This window comes from Macrobrachium nipponense, chromosome 4, assembly GCF_015104395.2.
Source record: "Macrobrachium nipponense isolate FS-2020 chromosome 4, ASM1510439v2, whole genome shotgun sequence".
NCBI classification, from domain to species: domain Eukaryota; kingdom Metazoa; phylum Arthropoda; class Malacostraca; order Decapoda; family Palaemonidae; genus Macrobrachium; species Macrobrachium nipponense.
In genome coordinates, this window is record NC_061100.1 from 115,989,165 (window position 1) to 116,017,145 (window position 27,981).

The following is a 27,981-nucleotide window of genomic DNA, read 5'->3' on the forward strand; positions in this document are numbered from 1 at the left end:
CATTTACAGAGAATCAGCTGATTCGCCCGCGCTGGTCAGCTCGCTCCCGTGTTCACCCTCGCATCGTCACCCACTCGCTCGCTGAGCGAAAAAAAAAAGTTCATTTCACTTCGCAACTTAACGTAACTCATTTACAATTGTTTGCTAACATCGTTTTCAAAATCCTTACCGTAATTTTTCACTTGTCCTTACGTAAAGTTAACGTAAATCTTAAAAGTAGAGTCACTTGCAAGAATTGTTAACGTAAAACGCGTCTTTGTAAATTTCATATTAAAACGCAAATCAGTTCATAAGCGCAAGCCGCTAACATTAACGTAAACATCGTTCACCGCGAGCGCGTTATCATTTTTCATAAAACGTTTTCAAAAGCAATTCTTTCAGTAAACGTTAACGTAAGTAAATCATTTAACGCAAGTTGCGTCATATTAAACTAACATTAGTTATGTTCAATTCAAATATAAGGGAGTTCATTCATATATCATTTTTCACCCTCTCCGAGAGAGAGAGAGAGAGAAAGAGAGAGAAAACCAGAACCCATATTCACGAAGCAAGAGTACTACATCTTACCATTAATTATAGCATGCAGAATTAACATTATTTTAGTCTCTTGTGTCTTTCATTTACACAGCGTGATACGTACGCGCATGTGTCCATTGCAGTTGCAAACATTTATTTGTTTCATTTACGAGTACTTCAGCGAGGGCCTGAGCATTTTCTAAAATCTTTCCATTACCCAGTCGTTGCCCGAGTGGTCTTGTTCATTTTTATCCCAAAAGACTTGCGTGTACCGCAAGCACAATTCGCACAGTTGTGCCCCGCAAATTCATTCTTCCAGACAAGGTCGTTACCAGTTTTAGGATGGCACCAGTGCACGTCAGGTTTCTAAAATTTCCATTACCAGTCGTTGCCCGAGTGGTCTTGTTCATTTTTATCCAAAAGCTTGCGTGTACACGCAAGCACAATTCGCACAGGTGCCACGCAACAGTCATTACTTCCAGACAGGGAGTCGTTATCAGGTTTAGGACTGGCCACCACCAGTGGCACGTCAGGTTTATATTTTACAAGTGCCACTAATTCTTGACACTGTTCATCGACTGGCTGCTGAAGTACTCCCACCTTTTATTTCTCTCCTCCACTATTACCCTCTGCCATGAGCAGTGCCATTTCACTTCAGTATATTTAAGTATACTGCATGTAGTGTCCGGGACACACCAGCACGATACCAGTGCTCCAGCCTCCATAAGTGCCATTGCACCTGTACAGGCCGTACAGGTAGCCATTAAACCTGCGTGTCCGTCCTTACGGAACGCCCAAGTAACTAGTGTGTCCATGTACAAGGGTCAGTGCTCCTTCGGAACACTCAACAAAGGGAACGCCTCCCGAAGCGCCCCAATACCAGCCCTAAGTGCTGACAAACCTGCGTGTCCGTCCTTACGGAACGCCCAATTCATTAATGTCCGTGTACGAGGATCAGTGATCCTTCGGACCAACCCAAGGAACGCCTCCTCATAAGTGCCGCGCACCCTGTACAGACGTACAGGTAGCCCATTCCACGTCTCCCAAGTTGGGAACGCCCGTAAGTGTGACGTACGCCGCACACTTCCTTCGATTTTTTCACCTCATCAGAAGGTGCCATTCACAAAGTGCCACCGAGCACCCAGTCTTTTCAGACTTCATTACCACGTCACAGAACCCATTTCCAAGTGAGTGCCACTTTCCACAGTAGGCACTCCCATTCCATCCATTACCCTTCCTGGCCATTAATATCATTTTCCTCCGAGCCTCTACTGCAGCCTAAGGGAAATGACTTCCCCTGCTTCCCGCGACTTCTTTGCCAGAGAGCTAGAGAAGCTCGGAGCCCTCATAACTCTGGGCATGGAGGCCGGTTACACTGGACCAGCACTTGACCAGTGGATAAAGGCGCAGCAGGCTGCTGCGCGCCTGCAAGAAAAGAAAGAAAGAGAAGCAAAGGAGAAAGCCAGAGAAGCAGAGAGAAAAGCCAGAGAAGAAGAGAGAAAGCATGAGCTAGCTCTCCTAGATGACGCAATCTCTCTGCTAGCTTCTAAGCCCCAGACCATGAGCTGGACTCCCGTAAGAGGTGGGTTGCGGAGGTTCTGCACCATTGTTGTTGTGTGTGGGCATGCTGGTGGATTCCGACCAGTTGACCCAAGTCGTCTCTACCTTTGGGAGGAGAGCTTCCAGGGTGAACTTCTCCAAGGCTACCATGTAGCCCTGCCTGATGAACAGTGTCCTACGGCCTATCAGTGGTTACAAGTCATGGCCGACACCGAAGCCCAGGTCTCCCTTATTTCCAGAAAGGCATTGCCTAGGGGTGCCAAAATCTAGACGAACGAAGAAATTCAGTTTGAATGGATTGACGGTAACCTCTATTCTGTTCCTTCGGTCCTTCTGAATGTAAAAATGCCCTTTCTGGACCAGGTGACCAAGGAAACCACATTGTGCCGCCTGGGGTAGTTGACCAATTTCATGATGTTATCAGGTGATATTGGGCCGAGATTTACTTAAGCCGTATCTCCCCTGGACGCAGCTCCCACTACCAGATGCACCGGATCCCTGCAGCATGCCTCATAATCAATCATCAGTTTTAGATTCAGAGGCTAGTGCCTCCGATGTCCCAGACATCCTTTCTATTTGTGAACCTGGCCCTGACCCAGTGTCAGAGCCTGAAGTTTCTTCCGCATCATCTCAGCCTCTTACTTTTTTACCACCTACCTCCTCCGCTTTGGGAGAGGTAAGCCCACCAGTTGACCCCGGACTTGTTTCCGAGGGTGATTCAACGGAGGATTCCTTAACCTCCCTACCTCAAATCACTGCCAGAGAGGACTCTTCACCTGTGCCAGAGCACACTGCCAGCCTTGGTGACTCCACAGATTCACAACCTGTGGGGCCATCTCGGCCTGACCATCCAGTGCCAAGGAAGAGGTTCTGGAACAAGTTCTGCCGCGACTGTGGCCGCAAGGGTCACGTCTGCAAACTACGGAGGGTGCGCTAATCATAATATTCCTGCCATCGCAATGGCCGTCCACCAATCCTTCTTCACTAGGCCCCCACCCCCAGCTAAGGGCCCTATAATACAGGTCGCAGCGCCCCTCCAAAGCCATTATCCGCCAAGCCACGTCAGAGCCTACGACGACTCTGGCGCTCAAATCTCCCTGATACGGGAAGATCGAATCCCCCGAGGGGCTAATATTGACAGACGTCAACTGATCACGATTGAAGGCATCAATCATAGTAAGATGATCCTTCCCACCGTCCAATTGAGAGTCGTACGACCTCACCTTGCCAAGGTATGTACACTTGCAGTTGCAAGCTACCTTCCAGGAGGTTACGACCTCATCCTAGGGCATGACCTGAGGTCTCCCATTTCCAAGGGCACGCTGAGAGGTATTGCACCTCCGGTACCCGCCACAGGTCCAGTCGACCTCAACTCTCTGCCAGTGCCACTTGGCAGCACTGAGCAGTGCCAAGCTCCGTCCAGCCTGGACGTAGAGCCACCACCGAACTTGACTTCTGCGCCTGGCCCCGAGCTAGTGCCGGCGCCTAACCTAACCAAGGATCCTCCTACAGGAGATCTTCCAACAGGCATGGAGCTTACCGCAGCCCATGGCCAATCCAAAGTCCCTGAGTCTTCTTCACCCTCACCACTGTCGCCCGAGGATGAACCTCCGGCAGACCTAACCTTCATACCTCCTCCGGAAAACCAGGAACTGCCCGACCAGGAGTCAGCCTGGAGTTTTCCCCTTACAATGGCTGTCGCAGCAGCCGGAGTGAGGGCCTCCCCTGCAGTAGGTTCCACCTCTACGACGGTTGCTGCAGATACCGAAGTAGGGTGTTCTCCTGCAATCCCTCAGGCTACCACTGCCTCTGCTCCTGCCGGCGTTTCTGGCTTTTCCCCAGAGTCGGTGCCTCCGTCTACTCCTAGGACTGGTATAGCCAGGTCCTGGAGGAATAAGAAGAAGAAGAAGAAGGGACGTAGCAATTCATTAACACACTAACCAAAGAGCCACATGCTCTCCTTGACACCTGTGCCCGAGGTACAGTGTCGCATTCAATTGCAGAGTGATCCTGGCACCTACCCAGAGAAGGTAGCCAGCCTGATCTCTGCCAGTAGAACTAACCCTCTAACCCCTAGAAATTGTGATACTAACACTCATGTAAATGTCATAATTACCTCATTACATTTCCATCCTGGTAATGCACTAACCACTCATCATCCCCACGCGTCATTACCTCTCATGTATTTTAACAGTTCCGTCGCTGAACTACTGCTGTGCGTACCACACTCTGGAATGATTGCGTCTCCATTTAACTGTATTGAGTAGGTTAGGCTAATGATTTAGTACCAGGGCATTACGTTAGTAGAAAGTAGAATTTTCAAGTAACCTTATCTAGGGGTAGAGTAGACTGTCGTCACAGACAACCCGTAGTTATTACTTAGGCTAGATTACATCACTACATTAAGTTAGTACACTTCGCATCTTTGCCTATAAGTTAGGTAGGCCATTGTAGTCAGCCGTATCGCTGCTCAAAAAAACTTCAAGTTAGAGTAGGAGAACTGGGTAGTCGAGGCGATCAACTTATTTAAGCCAAGACCTTCACGCCCGAAAGGGAGTGAATGCCTTCTTAACAGGGGGAGCTGCTACGTCTATAGAACGCCTCGCCTTCCCAGCAGAGTTTTAGTGATATTTAATTATAAAAGTAGCAGCCATGCCTTCTCCTAAAGCGACTGTTGTTGGGAGAGTGGGTATGTCGTAGGGAAGATATTTCCGGTCTGACGGAAGCTTAGGGTAAGAGAGGCAAGTCACAAGAGTAGCTAGGCTTCGAGATGGATTTTAGGGACTTCTACAATAAGACCTATTTTCCTTCCCAAATTGCTGTTCGTTGCGTTTACCACCTTTCAGGCGATTGCTCGAGCGGTCTTGGAAAGCCCCGTGATTCAAAAACAACCAGTATCGATCTCAGTCAACTGCAGTCGGTAGTCCAGGACAGATGTCCAGCCGGCCAGCCTCCCAAACTTAGGCCTACCCACGGCGTACTGGTGGACACGAACCCCAGACCTGAACAGAGGTCAGGCCGCATTCTTCTACAAGCATACACTGAATATTGCATAAAGGTACGTCTGAAAGTGTAAACTTCAACCCAGCACCTTTTACTACCATACGACTCTTGCTAAATTCATTTTCAATTCTCATTTTTACCCCTTCTACATCAAAAGCCCTTTGTCCTCATCGGGCCACGTGCTCCCTTTGTGACTTGTTAAAGACCAAGCTTTCGTGCATACCTCAGTGAACCATTCGAGTTTACCTTCCCCAATGTTAGAGAATTAATCAGCCTTAATCAAAGCAAGAAGTCATTTTTCCTTTTATCTCGTTTAATCTGGGATTCTTTTCCAGATTCCATGAGTCACGTGCCGTCTCTCTGCCCGCAAGTGTGCATTACCCGAATTTATGAAAATCAGCTTGAATGACATAAGTTGGAGCCATCCTTTACCTTTCCTCCAGGCCAGCACGGGCCTCTTTGTAAATAATATCTGTAAAGTACGAGCTGAGTTTTCTGGCGACCTTCCCTCTAAAGAAATTAATAATAACTATCAGTTTACGGTAAGTTAAAGCAATTCCCTCTTGAAATCCCTCAATTATTTCCGTTTACGTATCTAGCCTCTCTCAAGGCCCGCTATATACGTAAAAATATATATATATATATAATATATATATATATTATATATATATATATATATATATATATATATATATATATATATATATATATATATATATAATATATATATATATATATATACAACAGGAAAATGATAAGTCAGAAATCCAGCGAATGAAATACAATTGGAGAGAAAGGTCTCAGGTACAAAACAAGATCAAGAATACCAGATGGTTAATTGTCAAAAGGGTAAAAATTAAAAGAGATAATCCAGGATTATCGGATATCACACGGTCACAAAGCTAAACAGATTTTACCCTAACCGAAATTACAAAGTATCTTTACAGTCCAAAACATGTAAAAACTGAATAGATTAATTTTGTTGCTTACATTTATCTACAACTTTTTTCATTATGAAAGCATCAAGTTTAAATAAACCAAGACTTAAATTTAGAACATTTCTATTATTTGACTTGATGAAACAAGATTCAATGATATTCCTTTTAACTGTGTCATTACATGGGATTAAGGCTCTTGCTTGACTCCAGTTAATAGGATAATCTAAATCTCTCATATGTATGAATAATGCATTCGATATTTGCCCAGTTCTCACAGAAAATTGGTGCTGTTTAAGACGTTGTGAAAGAGATTTACCGGTCTGTCCGTAATAGACTTTATCACACTTTTTGCTGCAAGGAATTTCATATATGCAGCCTGGAAGATCTTTAGGAGAATTTTTTATTACTAAACTCTTGACATTAATATTACTGAAAACATGATTTACGTTAAAAAGCTTTAAAATTCTAGGAATATCTAAAAACCTTTCATCATAGGGTAATTTTAGAATGTTATGCTTACTAAATTCAAGTTTGTCATTAGTTGAATAAAACGTTTTTCTAGCTCTTTTCCATGCCACATCTACAAAAGTCCTTGGGTACTTAAGTTTCAATGCAATATCATAAATAGTTTTAATGTCAGCGTCAATAAACTGCGGGCTACAGACACGTAAAGCCCTTAGGAACATCCCAGAAAAAACAGAGAATTTAACATTTTGATGGTGATTGGAGTAGTAATGAACGAAAGAGGCAACGTTAGTTGATTTTTGAAAGACTGAAAAGGTGAAATTTCTATCATTTCTATGGACAGGTACATCAAGAAAATTGGAAGTTGCTGTCTTTGCTTTGGTTGGTGCATTTGACTGTCTCAATGCACTCAGGTAGCATGGCTTCAGCTGGTATAGCATTTTATTATTTGTAGTTTTTTTATTTATTTCGAAAAACTTTAATATGCTTTTCTCAAGTTGGCATACCAGATTATGAAGTACAGTGGGTCCAGCTTAGTTGCATATCAGCAATCGTTGCTTCAGCAAATCGCTGGTTTTTCTGTGAGGCTTATTTCCAAATAGTATATCGTGGAAAATTAACTTAGTTGTGAATTTTTTCATAGAGCAATATTAAAAAAATGACTGTAATTTTCAATGGATAATTACTCCTCTCTTCTCTCTCTCTCGTCTTCTCCGTCACCTCTCTCCTCCTCGTATCTCCTCTCTCTCTCTCTCTCTCTCTCTCTCTCTATCAATGAAAAAACAGCAAAATTTCAATAAAATCTTATTTCACTTACAGAATAAATTATAATATACTGATATATTATTATAGTAATATGTATAAAAACACCAACTGTCCCCGACATAATTGTTACTGTAGGTACGTGATGGCACATTTTTTTTATTTCTCTGATTTACTGATCCATGACTCATTACAAGTTTAGTAGTTGGCTCTATGATAATCGCATATTATAACATTATACAATAGAGTATTTTATCAATGTTGATGTTTCATCTACAATCACAGTAAAAATATTTAAAATATGAATTTATACGTAAACAACACGGTATTGTTCCAGGCAGTTAGACTATAGCCTAAGCGTTTTTTGAAGGGTGTGATAACTTGACATGGATATTTGCTTACCGCGGGCGGTTGTGGTCCCTATTCCCACCGATTACTGGGGAGCCACTGTACTAATGTACATGGTATATAGCGTAAACTGCCCAGCTATATTGCATCAGAAACTGCTTGGCTAACAGTGTCTTGGTGAATGCAAAAGGATGGGGCTAAAGCTAATGTACTATCATAATTCTGAATGTACTACAAGCAGTCCCCGGTTATCAATGAGGGTCTGTTCCTAATGATAACAACCGAAAATCAGCAATAACAGAGCTTATTGGCGCCGCTAACCGGATATTGGTGCCAATAACCAGGGGATTGGTACCGATAACTGGAGATTGGCGCATGTCGGCAACAAAAATCCAGCTATTGTCAACGCTAGACAGGCACTGTAAAATTGGATTGCCGATAACTAGGGACTGCCTGTATTTGGTCATTTTGATGTAGGCTAACACCAATTTTCAAAACTCAGATAAAGGAAAATTAACCTCCATAAATGGAAATATAAATACAGTGTTACCTCGAGATACGAAAGGCTCAACTTACGAAAAACTCGAGATACGAAAGCCAATACGAAAAATTTAACGGCTCTACATACGAAAAGTTTTCAAAATATGAAAGGTTTCTGTTAAGTCCGAGATTCGCCCGAACCACCGATAACAATTTTGAAACTCGCACGCCGCCAACTTAATAAGACTCGCCACCATCCTCCTGCTCTCCCATTGGTTCCTGATGCTAGTCGCGGCCACGAGATCCTTCTTTCCTATTGGCCAGCGTCCCTCCCTTCATGCATCTATGTACGTGGTGGCGTGCCTCAGCCACTCGGCTCGGTACCAGCATTGTTATAGTACGCACGCGGTATTCGTTTCGGGATCGTCAACTGTTTCTGAATCTACTAGTCAGAGTTGACATTGTGATGTTGTTTGTGTGATGTGTATTTAAAAAAAAAATTTCTCATACCTTTTCACAGAAAATGGAAAAAGAAGAGCACCTCTTGAGTGACGACATATATGATATGATTGACCAAGATCTCTCTCGTGGGATAAGTGACCAAGATCTCTCACATGGGATAAGTGATCAAGGTCTCTCTCATGGGATAACTGGAAACTTTGCAAAGTTGGTAGAATCTCCACTCCCTGCTGAACAGAGGGTGTTGACCAATCATTTACAACATGCATACCAGTATAATCAAGGCACGAGAGTTTATGTTGAAGGTCAGCAGCCGAACATTCAGTAGCCAAATCAGTTGCAGAGAGAGCATTTGGTTGAACAGGGTTTTGATGGACACCAGGGCCAACAGAGTCATGAGGTGCAACAATTAGTAGATAATTATCAAGACGGGCAGCCGTTAGTGAACACTACACGTTTATAGAAAAAAGAAACCCCGAAAAGGCTCACACAGGTCGTATGCTTGCGCAGTTCGATGACGTTTGCCTGAGTCGTTTCAGGAACATTGTGAAAAGTAGGCAGAAGCAATCTTCCTTGGATCGTTATTTTTTAAAGAGGCCTTTAGCATTAGCAGGAGTAAGCAAAAAGGAAGAACCAAGTGATAAAAAACAGAAAGTTGTAAGCAAAAAGGAAGAACCAAGTGATAAAAACAGAAAGTAGAAAGTGGTGATGAATTTGAAATTCTGTATAAAAAAAAAAAAAAAAAAAAAAAAAAAAAAAAAAAAAAGGCAGAAATTAAGGATGTTCTAGCCGCTTTTCATAAAGTGCAATCGTTTGTCCTCCTCCTCCTCTGCCGCCACTTTCGGATATTGAATGGTCCAAATTGTTGTAGTATTTTATTGTTTATAGGTCAATTTAGCTTCATTATGAAATTTACTGGGGTGTTTTTGGAGGGCTTGGAACAGATTAGCCATTTTACATGTAAAATGTGGTCCAAGATACGAAAACCTCATGATACGAAGGGAGCCTCGGAACGGATTAATTTCGTACCTCGAGGTACTACTGTACAGAATAAAATTTTACAGCACACTTACACTTTCTCAAAATACAACATGAACATGACTTCCTTGAACAGAACAAAGTAGAGAATAAAGTGTAAAATCCAAACAATAGAGATATTACAAATAAGACAAAAATTTGAATCTTTAAAACCTGTACTATATACTTGAGATATTGTTCCCCAGTATGAAAACAGGTGTGTGTGTGAATTTCTCACAAAATCATAAAAATAGCGATGTATTAAAATATTCCCACTGGGATTATTATGTATTTTCTTGCTTTGGATTAGGATAAGCATCTAGGATGCTAAAAAATTTCTAGTTTAATTTTTGAAATAAAAACAGACTTTGATGCCACAAAATATTTTAGAACTTCAATGTAAATTACAAAGGGAGTATGTACGCTAATTTTATAAATTATAATTCACTTAAACACTCTTAAATACAAGAACTAGTGTTCTGCTTTGACTAGAATTCTTCAAGGGATGCTATTATTTTACACATTAGACTCACCTGTTTTTAATTTGAAAAGAATTCTTTGAGCTCTTTGTGAAAGAATCAGCAAGACTAGGGAAACTAATTTCTGGAGCTTCAGACGCTATAGGGCTTTTACTGAAAAGATAAAGTAAATATAAAACTAGTTTTCAAAGCTTTCTTTTATTGAATTGTAAACAATATGCATAAATCTATGACCAGTAACAAAACCTTTAAAACAAATTAAATATCACATTACAAATTATCTTAGATTTTTTTTTTATAAAAAGAGAGGGCTTGGCACTTACCTAGGATTAGTGTTGCTGCTCAATTTCGGTGCTGACACTATCTGTGTTGATTTATTTTCTAAAGTATCCTTAAGAGAGACATTCTCCTTAACAGGTGATTCCTGAGGAGTTTCTTTCGATGTGGTACTTTTCTTCTTACCAACTTTCTGCCATAAGTTCAAATCTGAAACTTTAAAAGAGAGAATGAAATTAATGTTACTCTATTTGTAATATACATATTCATAAAAAAAGGTTTTATATATGTACATAGCATGTGTAACAAACATATTTTCTCTCTCTTAGCACAACTGAACTACAACTACATACTTTATCATTATTATTATTATTAATTATTATTATTATTGAAAAGGACTGCTGCTTCAGCTCCATTATTTTATATAGTCTTTTCTCTATTTTCCTTACCAGACTTTTCTGTTATGCTCAAACTGGCAAGCAACGTGCAAAAGGGGATCGTCAAATCTGGTAGTCATTTCCGATATTTTCTCTCTCTCTCTCTCTCTCTCTCTCTCTCTCTCTCTCTCTCTCTCTCTCTCTCTCTCTCTCTCTCTCTCTCTCTCTCTCTCAGGGCATTATCACTTATATAATGGTCATGTGAGCGCTCACAGGTGCTCCCGCAGGACCCAGTAAGGGGTGTCCGGGTTTTCACTGGCTGGCGGCCAAGCGTTACTTGAGCCGTGCCGATCTTCTCAGGTGGGTGCTGTTACTGGGAGCCACGTTTTCACTGGCTACAACTGTGGTGACATCACTCCTGGCATTACCAGCATCTTCATCAATGTTGATCCCTTCCTGGGCTCTGGTGTTATCCTCTTGGGGGGAGTGGGGGGGGGGGGCCTTCCTCACACAGATGGACAGCAGGAAGGGTTCTTGCATCATATTCAGGATGGGTTTCTGTTCAAGATGAATAATGCCTCAAGGAGGCGTAGGCATCGGTGATCAGGGGCTCTTCCAATTATTTCGGTGTTCCTGACAATGTCCTCTCACTCAACGTGCTGTTGGTGGGCGGTGAGGGCGTGGTGTTTGATGGCGCTGTTCTGTGCATGGCATGAGATCCTCTTAGATGTCATTCTGCTTCAGGGGGTCTCCTGCAGGAGGGACGGGGTTATTCCTCATAACCATGTCTCTTGTCCTGCAATTCTTATAATATATTACCAGCAAGAGTTTCTTCCCTTCCTCCGTAAGGATGACGTTCTCGTTCACGATCTTTCTAATACACCTCTCTTCTTCCTTAAATCCACGGTGCATGGAGGACTTGTAGAAAATGCGTATATCCTCAGAGGGGGGATTCTCCTTATTCTCTTCTTCTGCTATGTACCATTATTTGTTTAAGGCTTTCTTTATCTCCCAGCTAGTCATTTTGTTCAGGTAGCCATTATTAACTAGCCTTTGAGATACTCGATCTACATAATTCTGTGTGTGTGTCCTGCCATGATGAACAGCGTGTAAGGACTCTTCTGACAAAGACCCTGACAGTGGTGGTTTTGAACCTCGCGGGGCACTCACTCTCTCCATTCAGGCAGTCCCAGGTTGGTCAGTTTTGTATATATAGTACAGTAGTGGTCATCTTCGGGGTCATCATCGTGATTAGAACATCGAGGAAGGGGAGCCGGTCGTCTCTACTGAACTCAGTCTTGAAGTTAAGTACGCTGTTCAGGAACTGCTGGCAAAGGGCTTTGATCTCTTCTTCATAGTCAGCTTGAATTAATATATCGTCGATGTATCTGGCATAAGTCCGTGGACGTCTGTGCCGTGAAAAGTTCCCAATGGTGCCCATGTAGAAATTGGCCAATAGGAGTCCTAATGGGGAACCCATTGCTACACCACCTTTCTGCCAGTACATATCTCCTTGATGGGTAGAGAAGAGGGCCCTCTTTGTACAGATGGCCAAAAGGGCTTGCAATAATGACTGATGACTCTGGGAGGTTTGAATTCCTTAGGTGAACAAGGCTGCTCAAAGCTCTTGAACAACATAGAGATTTCCCAGACAAAGGACTAATCCTAGGGAAGCCCTGTAGCCCTTGACCACAGGAACAGAAAGACGTTTCTCTGTTTTGGCGTTTCTCTGTTTTGAGAAAGATCAGAAGGTCCACTAACAGCTGAACAGAAGTTCCGAGTAGAGACAAACCCCGTTGACGATACCAATCATTACTAGATGGCTCACGTGCCCTGGTACATGGCTTACAAAGATCTCCTGAGGTAACCAGACATCTAAGTCGCTGCCCTGTGAGAAAACCCTCTCACTCGTAAGAGATACTGGACAGTCTCCAGCCATGAAGAGATAGGGACCCTAACGATTGGTGGTACCTCTCTACATGAGGTTGGCAAAGAAGGTTGTGGCAAGGGAGAATCTCTCTCAGCACTGCTGAGAGAAGAAATAAAAGATCAGGGAACAACTCTGCTTGGGGCCACTAAGGAGCTACTAGGGTCATCCTGAGATTCTTGGAACCCATCATTCTGTTCAGGACATGATGGATCAGGAGAATGGAGGGAAGGCAAAAACTTCTAGGTTGCCCCAAGGATGCTGAAGGGTGTCCTCTGCCACAGTGAATAGATCTGGGACCACCAAACAGTAGACCTCTATATTACTGTTGAACTGTGTAGCATAGAGGTCTAACATGAGTCTTCCCCGTAGATGGAATAGCCTGTCCACTATGTCCTGATACAGAGACTACTCCATACCCAGAACTTGACTCCGACAACTAAGCTTGTCGGCCACTACATTCCACTTGCCCAGAGTGTACCTAGCCATAAGTTCCACAAAGTTGTCAGTGGCCCACTGGTGCAATTCAACTGTCAACAAGTGAAACTGGCATGACACCAGCCTATAGTTTGTTCGCATACGCTACCACTGTAGTGTTGTCCATCATCAGAACAACATAGTTACCTACTACCCTCTCCCGAAACTCCTGAAGAAACAGAAAGGAAGCTTTCAACTCCAACACATTGACGAGGAGTTGCTTGTCCTTAAGAGCTCCACACCCACGGAAGTAAGGAGCTCTTCCAGATGAGAACCACAACCTTCGGATGAGGCGTCTGAAAACAGGAGAAGATCCAGAGGGGGTGAACGAAGAAGAACTCCCAATGTTAGGTTCTGGTTGTCCAACCACCACAGAAGGTTGCTTCCCACCTCTTGTCAACAGAGGGACCTAGAGCTGAGGCGTCTCCTGCTGGGACCCAAAACTCCTTTAATCTCCACTGCAGTGATTGAATATGAAGATGCCCATGAGGGACCAACTTCTCTAGAGAAGTCAAGAGGCCCAGAAGTACTTGAGACTGCTGGGATGGTTGCTCTCCCCTCGAAAGGAAGTGGTGAGCTACAGTCCTGAACTTCTCTAACCTCTGGTCCGATGGAAATACCCTTGATGATGATGTATCTAGCATCATTCCCTGGTATAGAATCCTCTGGCTGGGAAGAAGATTGGACTTTTCCGGATTTATCACTATAGTGCCTAGGCTGTGATAAAACTGGATAAGAAGGTTCCTGTCCCAAACTAGTCTTTCCCAGGAACTTGCTAAGACCAACCAATCGTTGAGATACAGGCGAATACCCCGAGCATGAGTCCATATCAACATTAGGGTACAGACTCTTGTGAACATTTGTGGAGCTGTTGTCAACTCAACGCAAAGGACTCTGAACTGGAATACTTGCTCCCTGAAACGAAGGAACGTCCTGGGTGAAGGGAGAACATGGATCTGAAATTGGGCATCCTTCAAGTCTACGGGCAGCATGAAGTCATTCTCCCCAACGGCTGCCAAGACTATCCAGGTTGTCTCCATCCTGAACCTCATCTTCCTGGTGAAGTGGTTCAGCGCTGAGAGATCTATCAACGGCCTCCAATCGACAGTGGTCTTTGGTACCGGGACAACTTGACTGTAGCGCCCTGGAGAAGAACTTACTACCTTTTTCACTGCACCCTTATCCATCACCTTCCTCACTTCCTCCTGGAGAGCTAATTGCTTTGGAGAGCCTTGGGTGTACTTCAAGTGTAGGAGAGGACAATCAGAGAGGAGGAGGAGGAAAGTCAAACGGAAGTAGATACCCTATCCAAAGGACATCTACTACTCATGGTTCCGCTCCATAAACTAGCCTTGTAGCCCAATGGCTTGCAGACATTCCCCACCGGTGGTAATGGGCAAGGAGTAGCACCCATTCTATCAAGTCCTCCCCTGCCCCTGGCTCTAGTCCCCCTCCCTGGTCTTGAAGAGTGAGACTGAAAGGAGCATTGCTGAGGCTGCTTCTTTGGAATCAGAGCTGGTTGAGCTCTAGCTGAAGTCAATGGTCTTGAAGGTTTTCTGGCAGGGGACTGCCTACTCTGCCTTGGAGCTAACAGGTGAGACTGAGCCAACAATTTCATCACTACCTGCTGGACAAGCCAATCATTACTGTCAGCCCGTCGTCTGACTATCGCAGCCTCCAACTGATCCCTAGGTAGAAGAAGCTGGGAATCTGTATCCACTGAACAAGCTACTTTAAAAAGGGCTGCGTCTCTTCTAATCAGTTGCAAGTTAGCCTACTAATTCACATTACAATGACATAGGTACAAATTGGTCTTCACACCAGATTGAAGTAATCTGATGAAAGGAGGACTGCTGAATGTTCTTCTTGCAGAATGGGATGAAGAAATCCTAGCCACTGCTAATGACCACAAATCTAGCCATGAGACAGTCTGAAAGGCAGAGGGGGGAGTTGACTCAAAGGTAGAAACTTCCTTAAAGTATAACAAAGGGCCATCAGCCCTGACCTGATCCAGGTTCAACCCAGGTTTCAACTGAATCACAACCAAGTTGACCTGCCTATTCATCAGCAGCATGAGACTTGTAGAATAGTGCTTCTTATGACGAATAAGAGGAGGGGGAAGACCTGTTGAAACGGAGAAAATTGTCCCATCCCGAAACCAAAGCATTTACATGTTGGAAGATTGAATTAGCATGCCCAAAACAAGGCAACTCAAATAATGTCCTCATATCCTTCTTTGGTCCTAATAAGGCCTCTATGCCTGTAAGGGTCATTGTAGACAGTCTCAGTCCTCTTGGGGAGATTATTGAACTCACGAATGAGATCAATAACCTCCCTGTAGGAAGAAAGAAACTCTTGACTCTCCCAATTCTCTGTATCCCGCAAAGAAGTCTGACATCCTAAGTAGAAGGAAGAGAGAGGCCCTGATCACTACCTCTGGCAACTGAAGAGTTCTTCTTACTTGAAGGATGAACATCATCCCTTTCCTTTGAAGAGAAGAGTCACATACGTGGACGCATGAAGACGAATGACATACATGATCCCATCCAAGGGAAAGAGAAGCAGAAGCACGATCCCATCCAAGGGAAAGAGAAGCAGAAGCACGATCCCTCCATCTTGATGAGTCACAACCATGGACTCAGAAGACAAACGATGTGCATAGGTCATCGTAGGAGAACAAGTCAAGGAATGTCTTGGTCTCTTGGAAACCAGAGGAAGATGGCCACTCTCAGCACCATAAAAAATCCTACAAGCACATCAAAGAGCAGGGAAAAGTCCGTCATCAATGTCACGGCCATGACCCAAAATGCGCCCATGGACACAACCATCAGGTGAGCCACGATCCATAATATGTCAAAGCACGTTCCCAACAAGAGAGGAATTCCTGGTCCTTCGCTTAACTTGTACAGGTGGAGGAGACAAAGAAAGAATGAGCGAAGACTTCTAAGAGTTTGAAGGGTGATGATCACCCTCCACAGGAACATGAACGTGAGAGAAAGAATGAGAACTATGTCCACGTATGCATAGGGGTAACCCCTGTCCGTGAGAGGAAGACAATGACACCACTAATTAGGCTCCCAGAAAGCGTAGCGACTAAGTCCATAGCCTGAATGAAAACATCTGATGGATTGGCAACCATAAATGATGTCATGGTCGTAGCTGTCTGTGACGTCACAGCAGCAGGCAGAGAGAGTATCACAGATACTTTCGTCACGGGTAGAGATAATGCCGGGAGTAACGTCACGGGGTCTGACAGACTGTCCCCAAGTCAATGGCCTCGCTGCTGGCAAGGGAAAAGTCAGCCCAGGATGAAGCGCAGTTAATAATGGTGGCGTCCCACTAAACAGTGTGGTAGTATAAAAATGTTGGGTTTGTGCAAATGTGAATGAATGTTTGACTTTTTCTTATTATTATTTTGTTATTTGTTACTAGGTTGATTAGGTTTGGCCATTTTTAAAATAATTTTTTATTCCATGTTATTCTTGTGGGTGAGAGAATTTTTGTGATTGTTGGTTGTCTTTCTTTTCTTTTTCATTTCAGTTTGGTAGATGGGAATGAATAGAACTGAGGCTCCCCTTCCCCTGTCCTCAATGGTGGAAGCTGAGAGACAGTTTTCCCAGTTGGTTGTGGTCTTTTTTTTGTTTTCTGAACTCAACAGCTAAGTGGTAGCATGCTGGCTAGGCCGATGGCCTACAGAGTTCTTGCTGTGTTGGGGGGAGACTTTGCTGGAGTGCAATTGGGAACTGGAGGCAAACCTCAAGCAACAACAGGATTTATGAGCAGCTGGAAATATCAATTCAGGAACTAGAAAGAACAATCAAAGGCTCTCTGCAGAAGTTCCTGACAAGAAGAAAATAAAAAGTTTATGCAGTATCGTTGTAATACATATTAAGATTAAGGAATTAAGTTTAGGTTCTTAGGTGGTTGGGGTAATGTTAAGCTAGGCTTGGTTAGGAATCCCTTAAACGCCGAGCCAGTATTTCTGAAAGTGTCTCCCGTATGCCGGCGCCGTTCGCGAGTGAGCGCCGAAGCGGAAAAAAAGTTTTTTTAAAAAAATCACAGCATGCTTAATTTTCAAGATTAAGAGTTCATTTTTGGATCCTTTTTTTGTCATTACCTGAAGTTTAGTATGCAATCATCAGAAACAAAAAAAAAATCATTATCATATATATATATATATTGGAATATATGACCGCAAAAAAAATTTCATATATAATTGTATACAAATCGCGCTGTGAGCAAAACGGTTAAAGCTAATGAGTTAATTATTTTTTCGTTGTATTGTACACTAAATTGCAATGAGTTTGGTATATAAAAAATTTTAAAATAATCAAAGCAACACAGAGAAAATATCACAAAATGATGCATAAATTCATAACGCGCGGACGTAAAAAAAAGCAGTTTTCAAAAATTCACCATAAATTGAAATATTGTGCTAGAGACTTCCCGTTTGTTGCAAAATGAAGGTAATTGATTGAATATTACTAGACTGCAAGTGTTGTAGCTTAAAATTGCAGTTTTCAACCATTTTGGTCGAGTTAAAGTTGATCAAAGGACAAATTTTTTCTATTTATCATTATTTATATGAAAATATTTCAAAACTGATAAAAGCTACAACCATCGGTTGTTTTTTGTTGTATTCTACGTAAAATTGCACACATTTTCATATATAAAACTTTATGTAACGGCTAATTTAAAATGATGCAAATATTACGACAATCGGACAAAAAAATTTATGATTTTTTCAGAAAAAGTTTATTTCATAAATTCACCATAAATCGAAATATTGTGCTAGAGACTTTCAATTTCTTGCAAAATAACAATTTGTTGAAAATTGTATTTTTCCTAACTATACAAACCAGAGGTCCTTTAACATTAGGAATGTAACTTGTGGCAGCTGGAACCGCTCGTAAGCTTCGAACAAGGGAGTTAGGTAGTTAACTGCTTGTCCGACAGTCAGCGCACCGCACGACTGGGAGGTGAAGAATCACTTTGCTTTAGGCCCAGGAAAAACAGAGTGAGGGGTGGCATGAGGTGGGACTATGTGTAAAGGACCTAAGGTTTGTATAGTTAGGAAAAATACAATTTTCGACAAATTGTTATTTGTTCCAATACGCAATACAAACCATCAGTCCTTTAACAATAGGAAGACTCACTTCTTGGTGGGTGGAATCTGAGTCAATGAACAGACTGGTGTTCGTCCAACCTTGGTTCCCTCCCTGGTCGTAAGAGCAGAGGGAGGGATCCTAGCCTCTGCCCAATGATCGGGGTATGTACCGCAGGATCAATGGTCAGACCTCTGGACCCAAGTCATAAGAGGGAGGCCAGCATACCTCTTAAAACTAGCAAGCAAGAACTTGTTCCTATTGCAAGAGGCAATATGAAGTCATGGGTTTGTCTCTTGTTGGCTTCCACTCCCCCACCCTTGTTGGGGGAAGTGGTGGATAATCGCTCCTATCCCTAATGAAAGGGTTAGGATGGAGCTCGGTCAAGTAGCTTACCTGCATAGGTCTCCTGTTCCAGCGTAGTGATGACCGCATCCCTCTGCCCACAGGCAGAGGGGGAGAAAAACATGAGGAAGAGAAGCCAGTCACACTTTCATTTTCACTCATCCATTCATGCAGTCACACAAGAATGAGATGCTGTTCTGTCCGCTCGGGTGCTGGGTAAGCTACACAACCTGTTGAGCAGCCACCACAGGTCCAAAGGGAAAAGTGTCCAAGGACCTGTGGGCTATATCCCGAAGGTAGAAGGAGGTGAAGGTGGTCTGGTTGGTCCAGAGCCCCGCCTTCAGGACCTGCGCCAAGGAGAAGTTCTTGCGGAACGCAAGGGAAGGACCAATGCCTCTGACTTCGTGGGCTTTCAGACGAAGGGTACGGATGTCGTCACTACCATCAGCTTCGTACACCCTCCTGATCACCTCACGCAGCCAGAAAGAAAGTGTGTTCTTGGAGACTTCTTTCTTGGTCACCCCGGTGCTAACGAAGAGGCATTGACACTCAGGCCTGAGGTGCCGAGTTCTCTTCAGATAGTGCCATAGCGCCCTCACAGGACAAAGCAGCATCTCATCCGTATCGTTGTCGGTGAAGTCCAATAGGGAGGGGATTGTGAATGACTCGAACGGGTCGTCAGGGACCGAAGGATTCTGAGTCTTCTCTACGAAGTTCGGGACGAAATAGAGCGTCACAGATCCCCATCCCCTGGTATGCTTGACATCGAAGGAAAGACCATGAAGTTCCCCTACTCTCTTTGCCGATGCCAGGACCAGCAAGAAGAGGGTCTTGAGGGTCAGATCCCTGTCTGACGACTCTTGGAGTGGCTCGAAGGGACTTCGAGTCAGACTCCTAGGGACGAGAGTCACATCCTACCGCGGGGGCCTGAGTTCCCTGAGTGGGCAAGACCTCTCGAAGCTCCTCATGAGAAGGGAGATCTCGAACGAGTTCGAGATATCCACTCCCGTCAGTTTCAGGATTAGGGCCAAGGCGGCCCTGTATCCTTTGACTGTGGGGACAGAGAGGAGCTTCTCCAGGCGAAGAAAAACGAGGAAATCAGCTACCTGCTGGAGAGTGGCTCTGAGAGGAGATAGACCCCGTCTACGACACCAACCACAGAAGACGGCCCACTTTCCCTGGTACACAGCTGCAGAGGACTGTCTGATATACCCAGCCATCTCTGTTGCTGCTCAGTGAGAAAAGCCTCTCGCTCGCAAGAGATGGTGGATAACAGCCAGCCGTGAAGACGAAGGGACTGGATTGACTGGTGGTACCATTCCACGTGTGGCTGGCAGAGAAGGTTGTGCTAAGGGGGAATCTCTCTCGGTGCTTCCACAAGCAGAGCCAGCAGGTCTGGATACCAAATGGCCTGAGGCCATTTGGTAGCCACCAGGATCATCCGGAGATTCGGGGTGACCAGCGCTCTGCTGATCACCTTGTGAATCAGACAGAACGGGGAAAGGCGTAGACGAAGAGGTTGTCCCACAGGTGTTGAAGAGCGTCCTCTGCAGCTGCCCACGGGTCCGGCACAGCCGAGTAGAAAACCTGAAGTTTCCTGTTTTGCCAGGTGGCGAACAGATCTACGACTGGACGCCCCCACAGGTTGAAGAGCCTTTACGCCACGTCTGGGTGTAGGGACCATTCGGTCCCTATCACCTGATCCTGATGGCTGAGCTTGTCTGCTACTACATTCCTCTTGCCTGGAATGTAGCGAGCTGAAAGCTCTACTGAGTAAGCCACGGCCTACTCGTGCACCTGCAACGTCAACTGGTGCAACGGGAGGGACACTAGGACCCCGTTTGTTGACGTATGCCACTACTGTGGTGTTGTCGCACATCAGCACCACCGAGTGTCCCATCAGACGGTCCTGGAACTCTTGGAGAGCGAGAAACGCTGCCTTGAGCTCCAGTGCGTTGATGTGAAGGTGCTTGTCATGATGATCCCACACACCTGCAGTTAGCAACTCCTCCAGGTGCGCACCTCATCCCTCGGTTGACGCGTCTGAAAACAGCAACATCTTCGGGGTGCGGAGAGGCACTCCTCTTATGAGGTTCCTGTCGTCCTGCCACCAGGCTAGGTCCTGCCTCACCTCCTCCGTGAGTGACACGGGGAAGTACGGCGGGTCTCTTGCCTGTGACCAACTCTCCTTTAGTCTCCACTGGAGAGACAGCAGGTGAAGACGCCCGTGAGGGACTAACTTCTCGAGGACGACAGGTGGCCAATCACAACCTGCCACTGCTGAGCTGGCTGTTCCTGCTGAGACAGGAACTGGTCGGCTGCCTCCCTGAATCTGCTGATCCGCGAGTCTGCGGGGAAGACTCGCCCTGCTACCGTATCGATCAGCATACCCAGGTACTTCATCTTCTGCTTGGGCTCGAGATCTGACTTCTCAAAGTTTACCACGATCCCCAGATTGTGGCAGAACTCGAGGAGTCGATCCCTGTCCCGTAACAACTGCGAGCGGGAACTCACCAGGACTAACCAGTCGTCGAGATACCCCAAAACACGTATCCCTAACGAGTGGGCCCAAGCAGGCACCAGAGTGAACACTCGCGTGAAGACCTGTGGGGCGGTTGAGAGACTGAAGCAAAGTGCCCTGAATTGGTACACCGTCCCGTCGAGGATGAAGCGGAGGTACTTCCTGGAAGATTGATGAACAAGTATCTGTAAAAACGCGTCCTTCAAGTCCACCAAAAGCATGAAGTCTTCTCCCTGATGGAGTCGAGCACAGAGCGTGCCGTCTCCATCGTGAACCGAGACTGGCGAACGAATCGGTTCAGGGGAGAAAGATCTATCACTGGGTGCCAGCCTCCCGAAGACTTCTCCGTCAGGAAAAGACGGCTGTAGAAGCCCGGTGACCGATCCCTGACGATCTCCACAGCCCCTTTGCTCAGCATGGCTTGGACTTCCTGCCGAAGTGCTACATCCTTGGATGATCCGGAAACGCAAGTCTGAAGGTGGACCGGGTTGGAGGTGAGGGGTGGCCGAGACTCGAAGGGTAGTAGATACCCCTCCCAGAGGACGTCTACTATCCAGGTCTCCGCTCCATAGCGCTGCCATGTTGCCCAATGGCTTGCCAGGCACCTCCCCCCCTCTTCCAGCAGCAGGTGAGGGGGAACGCCTTCCCTAGCGTTTCCCACCTCTCTTCGACTTCTTCTTCCCAGCTCCCCCTCGTGAGAAGGAGGGCTGGGAGGAGGGCTGGTGACGGTTGCTCCTTTAAGAAGTCCAAGGCAGAGTCTTTCTTCTGGGCTTCGACGATGTGATCATCTTGGCCACAGAGGAAGCGCTAACCAAACTCTTGGGCTTGGCCGCAGTAGCTCGAGGCTGCCCAGACGCCTTTGAGACTGCCTGGTGGACTAAACGGTCACTGTCGTCAGTGCGCCGTTGTTCCACCACAGCGTCCACCATCTCTCCTAGGAAGAGGAGGAACTCCGCACCGGTCCGTTGCAAAGACCCAGAGCCGCCTCACGCCCAGCCGCCCTGGTCACTCGGGTGAGGACTGTGTCCCTACGCCGAAGAACCAGGTTGGCCCACAGGTTTGCAGTCTGGTAGGCTAGGTAGGAGATGGCTCTACCTCCAGACTGGCACAGCCTCCCGAACGCCGGGTCCCCTTCAGGAGTGAAGTTCCCCGAGTTGGCCGCGACCTTAGACACTGTGAGGGACCACAGGTCTAGTAAGGAGACTGCTTGGAATGCCGCCATGGCGGTCGATTCCAAGGCGAGTGCCTCTTGCTGCGAGAACCATAGGTTCCCGACAGGAGCTGCTGCAGAGACACCCCCGGAGTTAGCCTAGCTAGCTCCGGGTTCACCTGTTTGGGCGGCATAGGGTCCTCCGATGGCACGTAGAATCTTCTCTGGCACAGTAGAGGCGGGGGAAGTAGCTTGGAAGACCTGCCAGACCGTAGCGAACCCTCCTGTCCGGAAACGAGAGCGTCCACCTGGCCCAGCACCGAGTCAGCCAGAGCAGATTGCGGCAGACCCACCGTCGTCCTTCTTAGGACCCCAGAACGACTTGAGCCTGGACGTAGGCTCAGAAGGTGGGAGCGGCGATCCTACCCCGAGGTTGTTGTGCTGACAAATCAGCGCAATAACCTCTGAAAACGACCTCTGGATCTCAGGAGTGACCGCGTCCTGTGAACGTCGGCAGGGGTTGGTCCAGGTACGGCAGGAGGCGGGGCAGCAGCCAGCGACATCCTGGGTACTGGCGGCAGGTCCAGGGGCGAGCTCTTGAGGCACCGGAAGTCGGGGGCTGAGGCGAGAGCGGCGAACCTGGGCGGCGGTGTCACGACCCTCCTCAGAATACCTGGAAGAGGCGCCTGAACACCAGCTGAAGGTGTTACCATAGTCACATGTTGAGTGTAAACAAGGTGAGGAGGGGAGGCATACCCTGGGGTCGAGACGGTGGTGGTAGTGGTGGTTACAGGACCGTGTGTTACCGGCGCAGAGCCACTCGCCAGGTGATGCAACAGCCCCCAAACACTCGGTGTCCCCTGGAGACCCAGCAAGAACCAAACCTGGCCGAGGTCGTCACCCGTGGCAGGCACACCTGAGGAGGCAAAGGTCGGGTTAGTAGGGGGGGGTTCCCCTCACCCGGGGGGGGGACAAGTCCCACACCGAACAAATGGAAGACCCCAAGTACAACTGAATGTCGGGGTATCTCACCCCCTCCTCTACGCTCGACGGATCGGGCAAAGAGAAGGAGTGAGAAAACCCCCCGAAGGGGAAGGAGCCACACGTGGGAGTTGAGATGGAAGAAGGAAAGAAGACAACGTGTCCGTGACCAGGGGAGTAGCCAGGGAACTTCCGATGACTCCCTGGCAGGCTTACGTCGCTTCCTCCTCCCCTCATATCGCGCCCACTGCTCCTCCGACCACAAACGACAAAAATCACAGGGCTCGGTGCGAGAGCATCGCCCCCGACACCGAGCACATAATTCATGAGGGTCAACCTCAGGAAAGGAGCGGAAGGCCCCACACTTACGGCCCTCCACACCAGGGCATAGTCAGCGGGTGATGGGGGGACGTGGGGAACTCTCCAGCTCACGAGAATCCATAATAATAACAAAAATACAAAATGCACAAGTACTCACAGTATTTTGACACAAGCACACTAGTATTAGAGAGCAAACCAAAGTTTTGAAGATCCAAAGCATACGACGAAAGGTGGGCAGAGAGAAGTGGAAAACACATCTGTCACCCAGCGCGGCCGAAAGCAAAGTGATTCTTCACCTCCCAGTCACGCGGTGAGCCGACTGTCGGACAAGCAGTTAACTACCGAACTCCCTTGTTCGAAGCTTACGACCGGTTCCAGCTGCCGCAAGTTACATTCCTATTGTTAAAGGACCGATGGTTTGTATTGCGTATCATAACAAATAAAGGTAAATGATTGAATATTACTAGAATGTAATAGTTTTAACTTACAATTGCGTTTTTTTACCATTTCGGTCGAGTCAAAGTTGACCGAAGGTTGAAGTTTTGGCACTTATCGTTATTTAAATGAAAATATTTCAAAACTGATAAAAGCTACAACCATGGGTTGTTTTCTGTTGTATTCTACATGAAATTGCACATATTTTCATATATAAAACTTTATGTAACGGCTAATTTAAAATGGTGCAAACATTATGACAATCGGATGAAAGAATTTCTGATTTTTTCGGAAGTTACTGTGCGGATATAAGGAAAAGGTTTTCATAAATTCACCATAGATCAAAATATTCTGCTAGAGACTTCCAGTTTGTTGCAAAATAAAGGTAAATTATTGAATATTACTAGACTGTAAGAGTTTTAGCTTACAATTGCGTTTTTTTACCATTTCGGTTGAGTCAATGTTGACCGAAGGTTGAAATTTTGGCACTTATCGTTATTTATATGAAAATATTTCAAAACTGAAAAAAGCTACAACCATAGGTTGTTTTTTGCTGTATTTTTCATGAAATTGCACATATTTTCATATATAAAACTTTATGTAACGGCTAATATAAAATGGTGCAAACATTATGACAATCGCACGAAAGAATTTCTGATTTTTTCAGCAGAGTTACTGCATGGATGTAAGGAAAAAGTTTTTTTTCAAAAAATTCACCATAAATCAAAATATTGTGCTAGAGACTTCCAATTTGATGCAAAATGAAGGTAAATTATTGAATATTACTATAATATAAGAGTTTTAGCTTACAATTGCGTTTTTTTACTATTTCGGATGAGTCAATGCTGACCGAAGGTTGAAATTTTGGCACTTATCGTTATTTATATGAAAATATTTCAAAAATAATAAAAGCTACAACCATGTGTTGTTTTTGGTTGTATTCTAAATAAAATTGCACACATTTTCATATATAAAACTCTATGTAATGGCTAATATAAAATGGTGCAAAAATTAGGTCAAAGTGACTAAATAATTTCTGAGAAGTGTCGCTGATGCCTTTTAGTGCGAGAAGAAAGAAATTCGCGCATGCGCACCTGGATAACGCTTGTAAACAAAACAACAGCTTGATCCGTGAACTCCCAGCATCCCTCAAGGTGCATGATTCAAAAGTTTTTGCCAAGTAAGCCTATAACTATTTTTCCGCGAATTTTTAAAAAACTTTTTTGCGTCAACGTATCATACGTCAATTAAGTACCCAACAGACAATTTTTGTCAAATGTTTAATACGTCCAATAGGGCGTTTAAGGGTTAAACTGACAACCACAAAGATTCCGATACAAATATCAAGAGATTACGGTATTCTAATGTTTAAGTTTATCTTATTCAAAAGGAAATTATTTAATAAAAGATAAATTACAAAAGCTACAAAACTTTTAGCTTTCAGTTTCCATATTTTCAAAAAAACATCTAACAAAGGGATTTTGACAAAGGAAAAATCTATTTCTGGGTGAAGACCTGTGTCGCGCAGTGAAATGAACCTATAGCACTCCTTTCTAGGTATAAATAAATGCTAAATATACCAGAGAAAAAAGGTATATGGAATGCCAGAGTTACTACCTCTGGATCGATCACCCTCATAGGGTGTCGGTATAGCATCAGGGGCGAGTGGAAGCCACTATCACAGATATGTGCTTTGCCAATTAGGTCCCTCCTCTCTCAAAATCCCCCGCTAGAGGTGCCGTTACAACGGCTACCTTCCGCTCGTCACTACTACCTCTGCCAAGAATCCTCATTCCTGAAATACGCACCCAAGCTTGGGCCAGCTAAAGGGTGGGGAAAGAAAAAGAGAGGGATAGGTTCACTGGGCGGCACAGGTCTTCACCCAGAAATAGATTTTTCCTATGTCAAAATCCCTTTCCTGAGATCGACCTGTGTTGCCCAGTGAAATAGTAACAGAAAATTGCCCATACAAGCTTGGTAAATTGAAAGTAAAACAAAAAATTTTATACGAGAGGTAAAATAAAATTTTCTTACAATTAAGGATAACAAAATACAAGGAGTAAATAACGTATAATAATATATGACCAAATTCATACCATCACCAGGAAAAATAAGAACAGGTAATGAATATAATAACACATGAAATAATGAACTATGTACAAGTACAGGAGTGGGTTGATAAGCAATCCAGTCCGTAACAAAAAGCCAAAAAGGCAGGGAATACAAGCGAGGCAGGTAGGTGAGAGGGAGTACCAAAAGGTAATTAATAGCAAAATCAATGATAATTAATAATATACAAAATTACAAAATACATAATTAGGCTGTATCAGGGGAGACAATGTTCCCTGCAGCCACTGCAGAATATTTAGGGGTCTCTAAAGACTTTAGATAGTGGCGTTTAAATACTGTCGGAGATTTCCAACCCGTATACTTTTTGAGATCATTGAAGTTCATATGATAAAAATAATTAAATGAGGTAGCCACTGCTCGGATATCATGGACCTGATGAACTGAATCCGGATTAGCTTGTTTATTAAAATAAAGAATTTGTTGTCTGATGGCCTTCAAGGAAAGGGTTCCACCATTCTCTCTAATAAAAAGAGGACCGGAAGACCTATTAGAAGTTCTGTCAAGATAAGATTTTAATGTAATAACTGGACATAATGATGGGTCCTGTGGAAGAGGGACAATCTTCCACAGAGACCATCTGTTCTGAGGGTCTTCATTCTTTGCCAAAAATTTCAGATCCGGAGAAAGCAGAACTTCTCCTGACGGGAGGAAATCAACATGATTTGGTTCTCTAGAGAGAGCCGATAGTTCAGATATTCTGGCACCTGAGGTCAGGCTCAGTAAAAATAATGTTTTCCTGAGAAGGGTTATATATGAGCATGATTCATTATCAGTATCTGAAGCTAACTTGAGAACGTCATTTAAAAACCAGGAGACCGTATGAGGCCGGTTTACTGGTCTCAGACGAGCACATGCTCTAGGGATAGACGAGAAATACGAATCTGTTAAATCAATATTAAAGCCAGACTGAAATATCTTCCTCAAGGCAGATTTAGTCATAGTAATGGTACTAGCAGCTAGGCCTTTTTCGAACAGTTCTAAAAAATGAAATTGCCAGATTCGTGGTCATTGTCTGAACCTCTGATTCTTTTAGAAAGATGGCTAACTTCCTCACTGCCGAATCATACTGCCAGAGTGTCGAATCTCTTTTGTCTGATTCCACAAACAATGTGTTTAGCGGATCAATATTAGCATCTTTCTGTGCCGCAAACTTCATTAGCATCTTTCTGTGCCGCAAACTTCATGAAGTCCATAAAGTTAGGGCATTTAGAATTCTTGAGGAAGCTGACACAGTCTGAGTTTGTAGTACCATCTGAGTCAACTTTGGGTTGGGAATCCATCCGGGACGGAGTTTCAACTCTAGTAGAAGAGGAAACCAATTGCTCTTCGACCAGTTGGGTGCTACCAGTGCCATCCACCCTTTGAAAGATCTGAGTTTGTGTAGAACTTTCATCAAAAGGTTTATTGGCGGAAATAGGTAAATTGTTCCGGTCTATGGACATTGCATCTGTGGCATGAGCCAGAGGATCCAAATTGGGAGCCTATGTACATAACATGGAAGTTTGTGGTTGGACTCCGTGGCGAACAGGTCTACCTGAAGGCCCGGTATTTGTAGGCAAATCCAATTGAATGACTTTGCGTCCAAGGATCACTCCGATTCCAGCAGAGTTGTCCTGGACAGTGAATACGCAATGACATTCCGTACTCCTGCCAGGTGAGTGGCTGACAGGTGCCAATGATGTTTCATTGCCAACGAGAAGATTGCTATCATCATGTGATTTATGTGGCTCGACTTGGAGCCTCCTCTGTTTAGGCAGTGAACTATCACTGAACTGTCCAAGACTAGTCTGATATGAATATTCCTGGCCGGAGCTAGTCATTTCAGGGTCAGGAAAATGGCCATTGCTTCTAGGATGTTGATATGGAACTGGCGGAATACTGTCGACCATGTTCCTTGAACCTTCTTGTA

At 44.8% G+C, this 27,981-nt stretch overlaps 1 protein-coding gene across 1 annotated transcript in view; it reads right to left on the minus strand.

Moving 5' to 3' along the window:
* The window catches only part of LOC135211490 (inhibitor of Bruton tyrosine kinase-like), a 154,887-nt gene that overhangs the window by 58,439 nt on the left and 68,467 nt on the right, over positions 1-27,981 (minus strand). The window contains exons 9-10 of the mRNA XM_064244797.1: positions 10,351-10,519; positions 10,082-10,180 (exon numbers count right to left, since the gene is read on the minus strand). Coding sequence (XP_064100867.1) covers positions 10,082-10,180; positions 10,351-10,519 — 268 coding nt within the window. The remainder of the gene's footprint in view (positions 1-10,081; positions 10,181-10,350; positions 10,520-27,981) is intronic.